This window comes from Mesocricetus auratus, unplaced genomic scaffold (genome assembly GCF_017639785.1).
Source record: "Mesocricetus auratus isolate SY011 unplaced genomic scaffold, BCM_Maur_2.0 Super-Scaffold_100707, whole genome shotgun sequence".
Classification (NCBI taxonomy): Eukaryota; Metazoa; Chordata; class Mammalia; order Rodentia; family Cricetidae; genus Mesocricetus; species Mesocricetus auratus.
Genome location: NW_024429269.1, coordinates 11763034 through 11776836, shown reverse-complemented (window position 1 = coordinate 11776836; position 13803 = coordinate 11763034). Strand labels below are relative to the sequence as shown.

At 40.1% G+C, this 13803-nt stretch overlaps 2 protein-coding genes across 3 annotated transcripts in view; one reads left to right on the top strand and one right to left on the bottom strand.

Annotated features, from left to right (window-relative positions):
- Rnf17 (ring finger protein 17) overlaps positions 1–9992 on the top strand; it is a 108808-nt gene extending 98816 nt beyond the window's left edge. Inside the window, exons 32-37 of the mRNA XM_040740720.1 lie at positions 1231–1347; positions 3219–3387; positions 5139–5274; positions 7665–7854; positions 9275–9374; positions 9778–9992. Coding sequence (XP_040596654.1) covers positions 1231–1347; positions 3219–3387; positions 5139–5274; positions 7665–7854; positions 9275–9373 — 711 coding nt within the window. The 3' untranslated portion in view covers position 9374; positions 9778–9992. The remainder of the gene's footprint in view (positions 1–1230; positions 1348–3218; positions 3388–5138; positions 5275–7664; positions 7855–9274; positions 9375–9777) is intronic.
- A 1595-nt stretch (positions 9993–11587) lies between these two features.
- Cenpj (centromere protein J) overlaps positions 11588–13803 on the bottom strand; it is a 33700-nt gene continuing 31484 nt past the window's right edge. For both annotated transcript variants that reach the window (XM_040740675.1, XM_040740676.1), the window contains exon 17: positions 11588–11940. In XM_040740675.1, coding sequence (XP_040596609.1) covers positions 11748–11940 — 193 coding nt within the window. In that variant the 3' untranslated portion in view covers positions 11588–11747. The remainder of the gene's footprint in view (positions 11941–13803) is intronic.

Below are 13803 nucleotides of genomic sequence, written 5' to 3'. Positions count from 1 at the left end.
AACACTGGTCTCTGGAAGAACAGCCAGTGCTCTTAACCACTGAGCCATCATTTCTTTCTTTTTAAGATAATACTTGTAACATGAGTTCTAATAGGTATTAATAATAAAATCCCAGAGTCAGGTATTAGGGGGTGAAAGCTGAAAGATCAGAGAAGCAGAGCAGCAACCACTAGAGCTCTTACCTCTATGAAATCCTCAGACTGAAAAGAGACCCCAGTTCCTGTCTCCTCCTGCCTATATTCCTCTCTGCCCAACCATCTCGCTTCCTGTCTGTCTGTACAGACATCCAGACCTCTATGGTTGACTAGCTCCACCCTCTGATCTTCAGGAAAGCTTTATTTGTTAGCGTGTAAACAAGATAGTCACCACAAATACTTTTTAATTTTTAATACATTTATTGGGGGTAGGGCATGTACATACCAACCATCTCTCCTCCCCTTCCCCCCACATGAAATTTTAAATAGTAATGAAGTAACCCACAAATTTGAATATGATGCCTTTTTTACTTTATGTTACTGCATTCCTAAAGAGGAAGATATTGCTGGTCTTTGCAGAAAACCTGCACCCATACCATGTATATATATTCCCTAACTGCTGACTCCCATGATTCTCTGAATAGTATGTTTATTTTTCCCTGTAATTTATAGAACATAAGAAAGAACCTTACCTTCTCAGTGACTTTAACTTACCTCCTGTAGAATTTTATGTATCATTTTGTGAAGTTATCTTGTGTGTTTCCTTATGAAGTGACTACCTGTTATGAAAGTGAATGAATGCTATAGACTACGGAGGCCGGCATGGAGGCACAAGCCTTTGACCCTGCACTTGGGAGGTAGAGGCAGGCTAGCCTGGGCTACACAGTGAGCCCTGTCTCATAATAAAGGTGTTTGTATGGGGAATGTCATCCACTCTGTACCTCAGCACCCCAATAACACTCTTAGTGGCAGTATTCATTGAGTACTTGTCAGCTATATTCTGTGTCTCCACTATGGATATACATCAGTAGACATGCATGCTTTTGTTTGTTTAAAGCTTTTTTAAAACTGAGGAATAAAAGGTGATGAGTCACCCCACTTTGTTCATGCTGCTTAGAAGACTTTTTCTGTGGTGTCCAGTACTCAGGAGAGCTTGATTTCTGGTGATTGAAATAAGTTGGCCCCATAATGGAGTTTTATGTTAATTTTCATGATTGCCATTCTGAAATTTAAATATTTTTGTGTGGTGTTTTAGGAATTGCTTTTGCCTGAAATGGAGGCTCCCATTTTACCACCATATCTGCCTTCCCTTCTACCTCCACCAGAGGAACTGTATGCCGTGCAAGTAAAGCACATCGTCTCACCTGATGAAGTAAGTGTCAATGTCTCAAGCCTTAAGCACTTGTCACTTCTCCATCCTCCTAGCTGTACACAATGGTAATGGATGGCCTCTCCTTAGCCCCGTCTTATCAGGTCTTCAGATATTTGTTGATATTTCAGACACTGGTGTTTCTTAAGCACCTGCCCATTTCCCAGGTTGTGTTCCTTTGTTTACTCGTATGTTTATATGGATTGTTTAGGTTTTTTAATTTAGATGTATTTAATATTATGGTTTTATCTGCGTGTATGTATGCACACCACATGCATTCCTGGTGCCCATGGAAATCAGAAGAGGTTCATCAGGTCCCCTGAAATTGGAGTTAAGTGGTTTTGAATCATTGTTTGTTGGTGCTGGCAGTCGAACCCAGGTCCTCTACAAAAGCAACAACTGCTCTAAACTATGGTGCAATCTCTCCAACCCCCACCCCAGATTTTTTAAATTTATTACATATCTATGGGTGTTGTGCATCAGAAGTAAGAAGTTGCAGATGTTCTGTAACTGGAATTCCAGATGATTATGAGCCAACACATGGGTGTTGGAGTTCAAACCCAGGTCCTCTGGAGAACAACCCTCAGTGCTCTTAACTATTGAAGTTCAAACCCAGGTCCTCTGGAGAACAACCCTCAGTGCTCTTAACTATTGAACCACCTCTCCAGCCCCAAATGTGTAGCCCAAGTGACATATCCTGTGTGCCTGATTATTTATGCTTTTAAGGTGGATCTTTCCCCTCTGTGAAATATTAAACATCTCAACTTTTTATCTCTGCCTGCCCTAAACTTCACTGTTTTTGTTGTTGTTTTTGTTTTTGTTTCCTGCTCTGGTTTTCTGAACTACTTAAGACATTTCCCAAACTATCTATTCATGGCATTTGGCTGCCTTCCTTTCCAGAAGGTAATTCATGAAAATGGGGATTTAGTCTCTTCTCCACTATATCCTCAAATCCTAAAAGAATACATGTAATAGTCACTTGGTAATTGTTGATTGAATAAATGCACTAAACAAAATTTAATGTTCCTGGCAGCCCCTTCCCTTTACAAAGTAACCAGGCAAGGGAAGGGTTTGCTGCCTAATTTTACATTTTATATAACTACCATTGGGTTATATAATTTTTTGTATTATTTATTGCTAGATGACAAATCATTCCAAACTTAGCTTAAAACAATATATATGGGGACTGGCAAGATGACTGTGCATAAAATGCTTGCCGCCAAGCCTGATTGAGTTCAATACCCAGAATCCACATGGTAGAAGGAGAAAACTGATTCACAAGCTGTCCTCTGACTGCCACACACGTGTCCCAGTACCTGTGTGCCTCTCGCACAATATAAGTACATGTAAAATTTTAATTAAAAATGCACATGTTAAAAAACCAAATGGTTTCTTAAATTAAGTCTAGTTCAAGATCTCATTATGTTGCAGTTAAGATTCTGATGGGGATTAGAGAATCCACTTCTGAAGGGTCACATTGTGAGGTGTATTGGCATGTGCCTGTAATTTGAACTGAGGAAGCAGAAGCAGATGATTAGTGGTTTGAGGTCACTATCAGCTACATGACACCCTGTTTCAAAATAAGTAAATGCTTATATGACATGTCCAGAAGTCTCACTGCTGGCTCCAGGTCCCTTTCAGGGGACTGCTGCAAGCCCGGCTTCATACTTCCTGGAACATACCCGTCTCTACAACCAGTCTTCACAACCACCACTCTCTCAGATCAGTGTGGTGGGACACAGAGGGCACACCATAGGGCCATGGAACAGGAGGCAGGGGCCACTGGACCCTGGTTGGAGGCCACCTGTAAGTGAATCAGAAATTACAGATTTTGCAAGATTGTTTTTCCTTCTCTCCCTGCCACTCCCTCGTAGGTGTATATTTGCCTTGATTCTGTAGAAAGCTGTACTCAGTTTAGCCATCCTGGTGACACAGATGACAGTGGAATCAGTTGGGAATCTGAATCAGAGAACCTGGAGGAAGCGCTGCAGAGATTTAACAAGAATGTGGAGACCTTCCCTCCCCTAACAGACTTTAGCTCAGGTATGCTCATGCTGAGTGCCCAGTCTTGGTGAGATTGCCTTGTATCCAGGGGACAGGAGCTTCCGTGGGTTATTATAATGTTAATTGGCATTTCCTCTCCCCAGCTTCACATGTAGAATTTCTAAATTCTAGATTAGGAAGGTGACCTAATGAGTTAAGTAATGCAACACTCCTGTGAGGACAGTTTCACTCTGCAAGAGCTGGAAAACAAAGGTTATAAGGATGATTTGTTTTTTTTAAGCTTGTGACTTTACCACTATTTCTAATTGTGAAAGTTGACTTTCAGACTACAGTGGCAATGATTAACTATAAACCACCTAAACCGACAGCTCCTGAGGTAGGGGCTCAGGCTGTGATGGTTTATTAGAATGAGTTAAAATTTGTATATTTTTCCTTTCCAGTCTGTTCTTCACATCTTTATTAAATGCCCATTGTTCTCTTCTGAGGAAATGTACCCTCTTGCCATTGACAGTCCCTGAATACCAAGAGTGTCTGCACATTTTTCTGTGTGGGGCATAGAGCTGTATTTATTCTTGGTCTGTTGCATGTAAGAGTATGTTTACACAAAGGAAAAATAACAAATCAGCCTAACTTCTTCCCCAGTTTAACTTATAAGTCTTCTGATAGGCCATGACTTTGGCTGATAACTACTTACTGTTCCTTCTGCTTGGAAAGCCCTTCCCTCAGGCTGTCACAGTTATTCTCTTGTTCAGCTCTCCCCTTGTTGGAGGTCTTCTTTTACCTCTCCTAGCACGAGGCAGCAGCATCTTCCTTACCATGTTACAGAAGCACAGTGAGCAGGTGCTTAGGTGCACCCAGCAATCAGAAAGGCATTGTGCACTTAGCTCTCTCTGTTACAAATGTGTAGTGTAAGAGGAAACTAACTTATCAGGTGGGTTTGGGTACACACAGACTTCTAGTTCAGAAGGACAAACTCTTCCTCATTCATACCTCCAGGGAAGTCCTAATTGGGGCATAATGTAATCTCTGGATCTAAATACATAATTGATGGGAGATGTCATTCTGTAAATCTGTCTCTCTTATTGGTTGTTGAATAAAGCACTGTTGGCCAATAGGGAAGCAAGATAGGTGGGACTAGGAGTCAAGGAGGATTCTGGGAAAGAGAGGCAGAGTCAGACACCATGTAGGCCACCAGAGGAAGTAAGAGGTCCGGACCCTTTTCTCCGGTAAGAGAAATACTTAGATTAACAATTATGGGCTAAATACTTAAGTCAGAGCCAGTCAGTAAGAAACCAAGCAAATGGCCAACAGCTTCATAATTAATAGTGTCTTGTGTGTTATTTGGGGACTGCACTGTGGCAGGGCCCAGGCAGCTGGCAGGGAAGACTACACATTACATATAATTATGTTAATTTCATAGCTACTTTATGCCTCCAAGGTTGCTCTTTTCAGTGCTGAGAATCTAATCCAGAGTTTTGCCCTTGCTGAGCAAGTGCTCTACCAGTGAGCTACATCCCTAGGCCTTGACAATGTGACCTTACCTATGCAGATGTGGAAGTAGGAATGCTGAGGATGGGCAAGTGCCTGTCTTCAAAACAATCCTTAGACATTAATGAGAAACGTTAATAATTGTAGGCAGAAAAGAAGAAGCCACCACAAGGCCAGACACTCAATCTTCAGTTCTGTGTGGTGACAGAACCCAACATTTAGTTCTTTGTACTTTCTGTATTAAAACTTTTGGAAGAAAATCACTAAGTTTTATGATTTGTTCCCTCTTTCTGCCTTTCCAGAAATGCCTTGTCTCGCAGAATATGCTGATGGTTTGTGGTATAGAGCAAAGATTGTTTCCATTAAAGAATTTAATCCTTTGACTGTCCTGGTACTGTTTGTTGATTATGGATCCACAGAGAAGCTGACAATAAACAGGTAAAGGGGAGAGAAAAAATGAATGATACTTTTTAAAGCATATTTATGTATGGGCGGTATACATTTCTGTGGAGGTGTGTGTGATTGTGCATAGGTCAGAGGTCAATATTGGTGTCTTCTGTTGCTCTCTAAATGAACTTGCTCTCCATTTCAACTAGATTGGTTGACCAGCAAGGCCCCAAAATCCTTTCTGGGGTCACAGGCTCAGCTTTTTATATGGGTGTTGGGAACCCAAACTCTGGTCCTCATGCTTACTCAGTCCTAAATAAGGATTCTTTGTTTTACCTGGGATGGGAGTGTAATTAGAGCTATTTCTTGGAAAAAGTTTTACATCATTTTTAAAAGAAAGTTCAAGTTGTTTATAAATTAGGAATTTCTTCATTCTGGCAATACATTATCATGAAACTATCTCTTCCATTCTGAGAGACTGGAACTTTTGCTGGACCTCACAGCCAGAATTATGATACACATTATGAGGTCATTTAAGACTTGAGACTGCTATCCAACTGTATACTCAAACTGCTTTTTTAACATGCCTTCAAGGGAACAAAATAGCAGGGCAGTGGTGGTGGGCACCTTTTATCCTAGTAGGGGCAGACAGATCTCTGAGTTCATGGCCAGCCTGGCCTGCAAAGTGAGTTCCAGGACAGCCAGGACTACACAGAAAACCTTGTCTTGAAAACCAAAGGAGGGCAGGGAGGGGGGAAAACACAAAATAAAAACCAACCTTACTTGCCTTGGGTTTCCCATGTAATCGACCTTTGCAACATAAGCTAATGCATAGCTTAATTTTAAATTATGTACCCTTCCATGCCTCTGACTCAGAAAACAATGTATGATTGCTATGGAGAGTTATTTGTTGAAAGCAACAAATAGGTTGAAAAGCAACCTTATAAAAATTAATATCTATCATACATATTGAAAGCAACATACAGATATTGCTTTATAGTATTTGTTATCTGTGCCAATGGGGATGGGATGGAGTCAGTAATGTTTCATCCCTCATTTCTTTCCCACGTGATAATTTCTGTGCTGTTCAGTAGAAGAGGGAGCAAGGCCCTCTGTTAGGGATACACATAGAGACAGGGACAGACAGATCCATAAGACAGCATCCAGGCGGCAGCACATATTCAGACTCATACAACAGGCAGAGGACAGAGACATGAAAGCATGAAGTAGAAGATTCAAATCTGGGCTTATTGTTGGTGAAATTACTCCAAGGAGAAGTGCTTTTCTTTTCCTCAATGCAACACCTACTTCATTGGTGGCTGGGTTTTGCACTAATGCATTAAAACTGATGCATTTCATTAATTTTACATTTATTTTGTGTGTGGGGGCTGTGTACCCATAGATACCACAGTGCATATATTGAGGTTAGAAGAAAACCTAACAGGAGTTATTTCTGTCCCTCAACCACATGGGATCCTAGAACTGAACTCAGGTGACGGGCACCTCAGCAGCAAGCTGCTGAACTATTTTACCAGCCCAGATTGAGGATTTAAAAAATATATCCATTTTATTATTTTAAATTATGTGTATGTATGTGGACCTATGCAAATTAGCACAGGTGTCAGAAGAGGTCATATGTATCAGATCCTCCCGGAGCTGGACTTTAGATGTAGTTGTAAGCCACCAGACATGGGTGCTGGGATTCCAAATTGGGTCCTCTGCAAGAACAGTCTTTGCTCTTAACCACTGAGTCATTGCTGCAACCCCAAATTGAGAATTTTGAATGTAGCTTTTTATTTTGATAAGAAATGTATAGTTTACCATCTTAGTATTTTTTTTTCCTTTTGGTTTTTTGAGACAGGGTTTCTCTGTGGCTTTGGAGGCTGTCCTGGAGCTCACTCTATAGACCAGGCTGACCTCGAACTCACAAAGATCTGCCTGCCCCTGACCATTCAATAATCATGCTCTATTTCACCCTCAGCCCAATAATCTACTTTCTGTCCCTTCAGGGTTTGTCTTCAAGGTTCATCCATGTGGCATATGCCACAGTTTGCTTCCTAAGGCTGTTGTATGTGTCTGTCTCGACTTTAGACATCTTCATGGGTTGACACTGGGACTGCCTTTACAACACTGTAATGAACATGAGTATATAGGTACCTTATTGAGACCCTCCTTTCAAGTTGTATTGCTGGATCACATACTCTATTTTACTATGTAAGGAACTTCCATATACGATTCTCCATAACAGTACTCCATAACATCACTAATGGAGTCCAAGGGCTTCCGTTTTACTGGCTTTTCTTGGTTGTGCTCCTGGTGCCATCTTTGCAAATTCCAGTGTCCAAGTTTTCTCTTGTTTTCTACTATGAATGATAATAGTTTCAAATAAGAGAATTTGAATTGTGACATTGTGATCTTTTTATCAATCTCTTTTCTAACAGACTACGGCAGATTCCTGTTCAGCTTATGCAGTATCCAGCCCAAGCCATAAAAGTTCTCTTGGCAGGATTTAAACCTCCCTTAAGTGACTCAGGAAAGGCAAGAATACCATACTGTCCCAAGTGGAGCATGGAAGCATTGTGGACTATGATAGACTGTATCCAAGGAAAACAACTGTATGCTTCCTCTGTGGTAATGATCTATTTTAATTAGCCAAATTATTTTAAAGCTATTTCCGCCGGGCGTTGGTGGCACGCGCCTTTAATCCCAGCACTCAGGAGGCAGAGGCAGGTGGATCTCTGTGAGTTCAAGGCCATCCTGGTCTACAGAGCGAGTTCCAGGACAGCCTCCAAAACAGTACAGAGAAACCCTGTCTCAAAAAATAAAAAAAAAGCTATTTCCATAAGACCTATTAGTTTTATAAAGTGTTTTGATTCTGCTTAGAAATAACAGTTAAAGCATATATAAAGCTACACAGAGTATAGAAGTTAAGTCTTAAAGCTAGTTAAATGTTTTTATTGGGGGCTTGGGATGGAATTCAGGAGGCATGCAAACCAAATGTGATGAAGTACACCTGGAATCCACCATTCAGGATATGCAAGCAGGTGGGTCAGAGGTTCAAGATCATCACCCTGGGCCTTGTCACATCCACCAAAAAGTTAGCCTTAACAAACTTATTATCCTAAAGTGATACATAATGAGTAATAGAAAATAATAAAGATGCATATCCTATAACCATAGAACTTTCAAGTTAATGAAAAACAAACATAGTATTAATCAGAGGCAGGCTTAAAGTAGAAATACAGTTAACTTTATAGGCTAGAGAGAAATGTAAGAAAGAAATTATTTCTTTTTTTTTTTTTTTTTTGGTTTTTCGAGACAGGGTTTCTCTGTATTGTTTTGGAGGCTGTCCTGGAACTCGCTCTGTAGACCAGGCTGGCCTCGAACTCACAGAGATCCGCCTGCCTCTGCCTCCCGAGTGCTGGGATTAAAGGCGTGCGCCACCAACGCCCGGCCGTAAGAAATTATTTCATCTGAAGATTCCTAGAAAGGTGTTTAAGAAACATTTTAGTAGACACTCAAGTAACCACTAAGAAAGTAGGCCCAGAAAGTCACCAAAGCTGCATCCTGAAAGCTGAAGAAGTCAGTGAAAATACAGACAAGCCAAGTACTTATTAAAAATATATATTTCCTCAGCTGTATGACTAACAGCCAAATTTTAGTTTACTCACAACAGATATGTGTGGTGTATAAATGTAAAGATACTTTAATAGGAACAATGGTATGAAAGACCATTGGCATTATCTAGGCAAGAGAGACTTGAGGTTTCATTAGCTTTAGTAGAGAAGGGAAGGAATCTTCCTCCTGACTGTTAGGATTACAGGTGTAAATCCAGCTACATTATTGTTTTCTTGAATACTATATTGTTGTTGTTGTTGTTGTTGTTATTGTTTGAGACAGGGTTTCTCTGTGTAGCCTTCGTTGTCCTGGAACTCACTCTGTAGAAGGCTAGCCTCGAACTGAGAGATCTGTCTGCCTCTTCCTCCTGAGTGCTAGGATTAAAGGTGTGTGCCACTGATGTCCAACTAATAACTGAATCTTTCAATTTTAGGCTCAGGCACCAGAACAAATAGTGACATTATATGAAGATGAACGATACCCAGTTCATATGTCCTTGGTAGAACTGGGGCTTGCAGATAAAGATGAATGATGTAAGTGTACATCCTTGGTAACCTATTAGCACATGACTGCTATGACAGACATCAATGCTAAATTGCTTATGAAAGCACATCAGATATTCTAATTTCTTAAAAGATGAAGTTCTACAAGAACTCTCTTCCAGATTTTGTCACCTCAGGCCTTTCTGCCTCTGGAACACCATTATCAATGACCCCTTGTATTTGTAAATACGAGGGAATGGCTGACATGACTGCCCTAGTCCTGGTAGTACGGGGCAGCCAAACAGGACAATAGGCTCCATGAGTAAATTTTGCTGACTACCAAGTAGCAAGTATACAGAACCACTGGGAGAGACCCAGCCAGCTAATAGTGGCTCAGCTAGATTTGAATAAAGCATTAAGGCAAGTCTCACAGCAACATTTTTTTGTTTTTCAGGTGCACAAGAATACCTGTAGCTGCCAAGAAGAAAGTTTTCTGTTAGAGTTGTACCATTTCAGGTTTGACTTTAACTTGTTCTACAGTGGTATCATTTTTCCTCCTTTAGTCTTACTTGTTAAACTGTTAAAGAATGGTATGGGGAAAAGTTAATATTTTCTTTGAAACATTGTAGTTTTACTATAATTTCAAAATAAAATTTAGGCACTTAGAAATTTTAGTTCATGTTATTAAGATATTGCTTTAAGAAATATCAGAACTGGGGGCTGGAGAGATGTCTCAGTGGTTAAGAGCACTGACTGCTCTTCCAGAGGACCTGAGTTCAATTCTCAGCACCCACCTGGCGGCTCACAACTGTCTGTAATTTCAGGATCCAACACCCCTCATAGACATACATACTGGCAAAGCACCAATAAAACAGAAATAAAATGAAAAAAACATTATCAGAACTGTTGATGGTCCTGCAGTGTCTCATCAATCATCCCTCCCACACACACACATGCACACACTCTCCCTTACAGAGGTGACTATGATGGAGTTGATGTGTATAGTTACATAAGTCTTTGTAATTGAGCCGCTGTGAATCTGTAAGACTGAGCAATGTGAGACCTAGGTAACATTCCCACTGTTGGCTCTGCTGTGTTGATGGCAGCTCTCTGTTCTGCTAACCTCGCTGCCCATCTGAGTGCATGGTCTTACTGTTGGGTGCTGAGGTGGCTGCTGGGCTTTGCTGTTGCTTCTCAGTTGCATTCCCTTCTAGGCCCTTATACATGTGAGAGGTTCTTCCTATGTGCTTAGTAGTGGCATTTTCTGGGCCAGGGAATAATTACTTTTGAAAAAGCAGTTACACATTCCTGAAGATGTCAAATGATCTTTCCCTTTAGTTTATACCCTATTTAAAAATTCTTCCACAGCTTAAAGTAATTTTTTTGTTGTTTTTCACAATCAGGTTTTTTTATTTTCTGGTTTTTTTGAGATGATAGGGTTTCTTTGTGTAGATCTGCCTGCATGGGATTAAAGGTGTGTGCCACCACCTCCCAGCTACATTCAGTTCTTAAATCACCTCTTGTCCTAGTTATAAACTTACAGTGGACAACTTAGCTTTTCTTTGAGCATAGCTGCCTACCACCTCTCTCATAACAACATCAAAATTATGCAGCAGTTGTAAATGCTTTCTCCTAAGACTGTTTACTACTTGTAATATGGTTTGGCGTGTCTGTGTTCATCTCAGTTCATGTGTCTTTGTAAAAAATGACAGTTTTCATTTTAGTACTGGCTGCATAATGTTTTGATGCTCACTTTGTGGGAAGCCCACATTCCATAGCTGATGCGCCTGTGGAACAAGTACTTGATACACTTCTTTTGATTGTTTGTTTGCTTGCTTTGGAGCCTGTCCTGGAACTAGCTGTTGTAAACCATGCTGGTCTCCAACTCGCAGAGATCTGCCTGCCTCTGCCTCCTAAGTGCTGGGATTTAAAGGTATGCACCACCACTGCCTGGCACTTCTTTTATTTCTTATTTTAAAAATAGGCACAGCCGTGTGTGAGGCACATGGTTTCAATCCCATCACCAGAGACACAGAGGCAGGTGGATCTCTATGAATTCAATACTAGCCTGACCTACAGAGTGAGTTACAGGCTAGTTGAGGCTACACAGTGGGGCCCAGTCTCTAAAGAACAAAAACAACAAGAACAAAAAAGCAAAGATATTAACAACCAAAACTGTACAAAGCTTTGTCTTCCTAAATGTAGAAAGATACATCATACACTAAGAGAGCTACTTTTGTGTTTCAAAGAATGTAAAACAGGAAGACTGTATGGTAAAACTTTAATTTTAAAAATCAAACATAATCTTTTACATTTAGATACACACAATATATATATATATAAATAACTCAACACACAAGAAATGTACATACTCTGAACAGAAAACCACTTAGTGTTAGTTCATGATTAATCCCATGAAGATCTTTACAATTCTGTGTCCATTAGAACATTACCATCTTTGTCCTTCACTCTAACTCGGCCAGATGTATATTTTGTCTCTTGATGACCATTTGCATAGACAGTTTTAACAGTCCCATCTGGATATTCTCGTCTCTTGAACTGGGCAGTATGAAGCTCTCTTTGGCCATTATTAAACTCTATGATTTTGTTGCCATCGCTGTAAATTTAAACCATAATACAATTTCTTTAAAAAATATATCAACAGGAACTAAGCATAGTGGTTGGTGCATGACTGTAATACCAGTCCAGTCCTCAGAAGGCTGAGGGTAGGAGGACTGGGAGTTCAAGACCAGCCTGGGATACAGAGGCAAACCCACCCCTGCCTCACAGCCCCCAAATCTGAAATAGAGCTGGAGGTAGCTCAGTGGGAAAATACTTGCCTATTGTGTATGAGACCTTGGTCAATCCTCAATACTATGGGAGAATAAAAATAAAAGAAACATACAATAGGAAAGCTAGCTAAAAATAGTCTTTTGACTCTGGAAGTTAGTTCTTCTCCTAAGCACACTCCTTGGTCCTCTCTTCCCAATACAAGTTCTGTGCAGTATTTCATTTCAGTTCCAGCTACCAAATAGCCTTTACATGTGACCATGAAAGTTTCTTTTCATGAATTTCCTTGTATTTTTACTATAAAGTGTTTACTTTTTTTTAAATTTTAGATGTGTTCAGCTTCTAAAAAGAATTTTTTTTTAACCTTTTTGACAGTCTCCTTTTGTAGCCCTACCTGGCCTGCAGCTCACTATGCAAAGCAGACTGTCCTCAAACACCCAGTGATCCACCTGCATCTTTAGTGCTGGGATTAAAGGCTTGTGCATGTCACCATGCCCAACTCAAAGCTGACCACTCTGTTAAAATTTAGCTGTTCAGGTTCCTTGGGGGAAGGTTGGGATGGCTCCTTTTTTTTCATCCCACTAAACTAAAGACCACCTAAGTACTTTCAACAACAAAACAGATAATCAGGATATGAAAAAATTTACACAAAGACATGTTGGACATGTCTATGGAACATTCACAATGAATTTCCAGGCTTATATCCAAAGTGCCATGACAAACAGAAGCCTGGAAATCAGCAAATTGAAACATAAATGGGCAGGTGTTGCCAACAGAACAGCCCTGTGCCACATATATGTGTGAGACATGAAATACATTCCAAAAGTTGATGTTTCTCCTGGGGATTCCTATCCCCGTACAGTTGCATCTCAACATCCAGGTGACTCAGTGGCACACTACTTTTGAGAACCACTACTTTGAACTAATACAATACCTGGATTTGCCTCTGAAAACAAGATTGGCCATGAATTAATCTATGTTGGAGCTAGATGTATAGGTACATACTTTTTCTTTCTCTGCTTATTACACAAAATTTCAAATATAAGAGTTAAAAAATCTTAAATTTGTTCTAATGTTACTTATGTATGTAGAATTTTTAATTTTTTAGCTACTATTTATGTGCATGTGTATCAGATTTGTACACTAAGAGGGAAACACTGCAGTGACTATAAAAAGTGGCTGTACCACCTAAATCAGTTTTTGCTTTCTTGGCCAACTAGTACCATAGGCTTCATGTTGGTTAGTGTGTTGTTTTCAAAGACAGGATACTAAATTATCACATCCTAAGGTAAAGAGGGGAAAACTCAATATTGGATGTGGCAGAGCTTCACCAGGGCTGTGATTAAAATAAGAAGCTCTATACCATTAGGTTGGTTATAGTTCATACCTATACTCTCAGCAAGTGGGAAATGGAGGCAAGAAGATCAGGAGTTCAAGGCCAACCTAAGCTACATGAAACTCTGCTTTTAAAAAAGTTTATTGTGGGTTGGGCAGCCAGGGACCACAAAAAACTAATTTTCAGAAATATAATATTCAGAAGGATAAATGAAGAGTTTGTTGGTTTTGAAAGGTTTGGATCAAATATGTCAAAAAAGTAAATAGTAACAGAATGGACAGAGAGGTTGAGAGATTAAAAATAACAAGCAAGATAGAAAAGGCTAAAGATGGTTCAGTGGTCTGTTAACTGCAC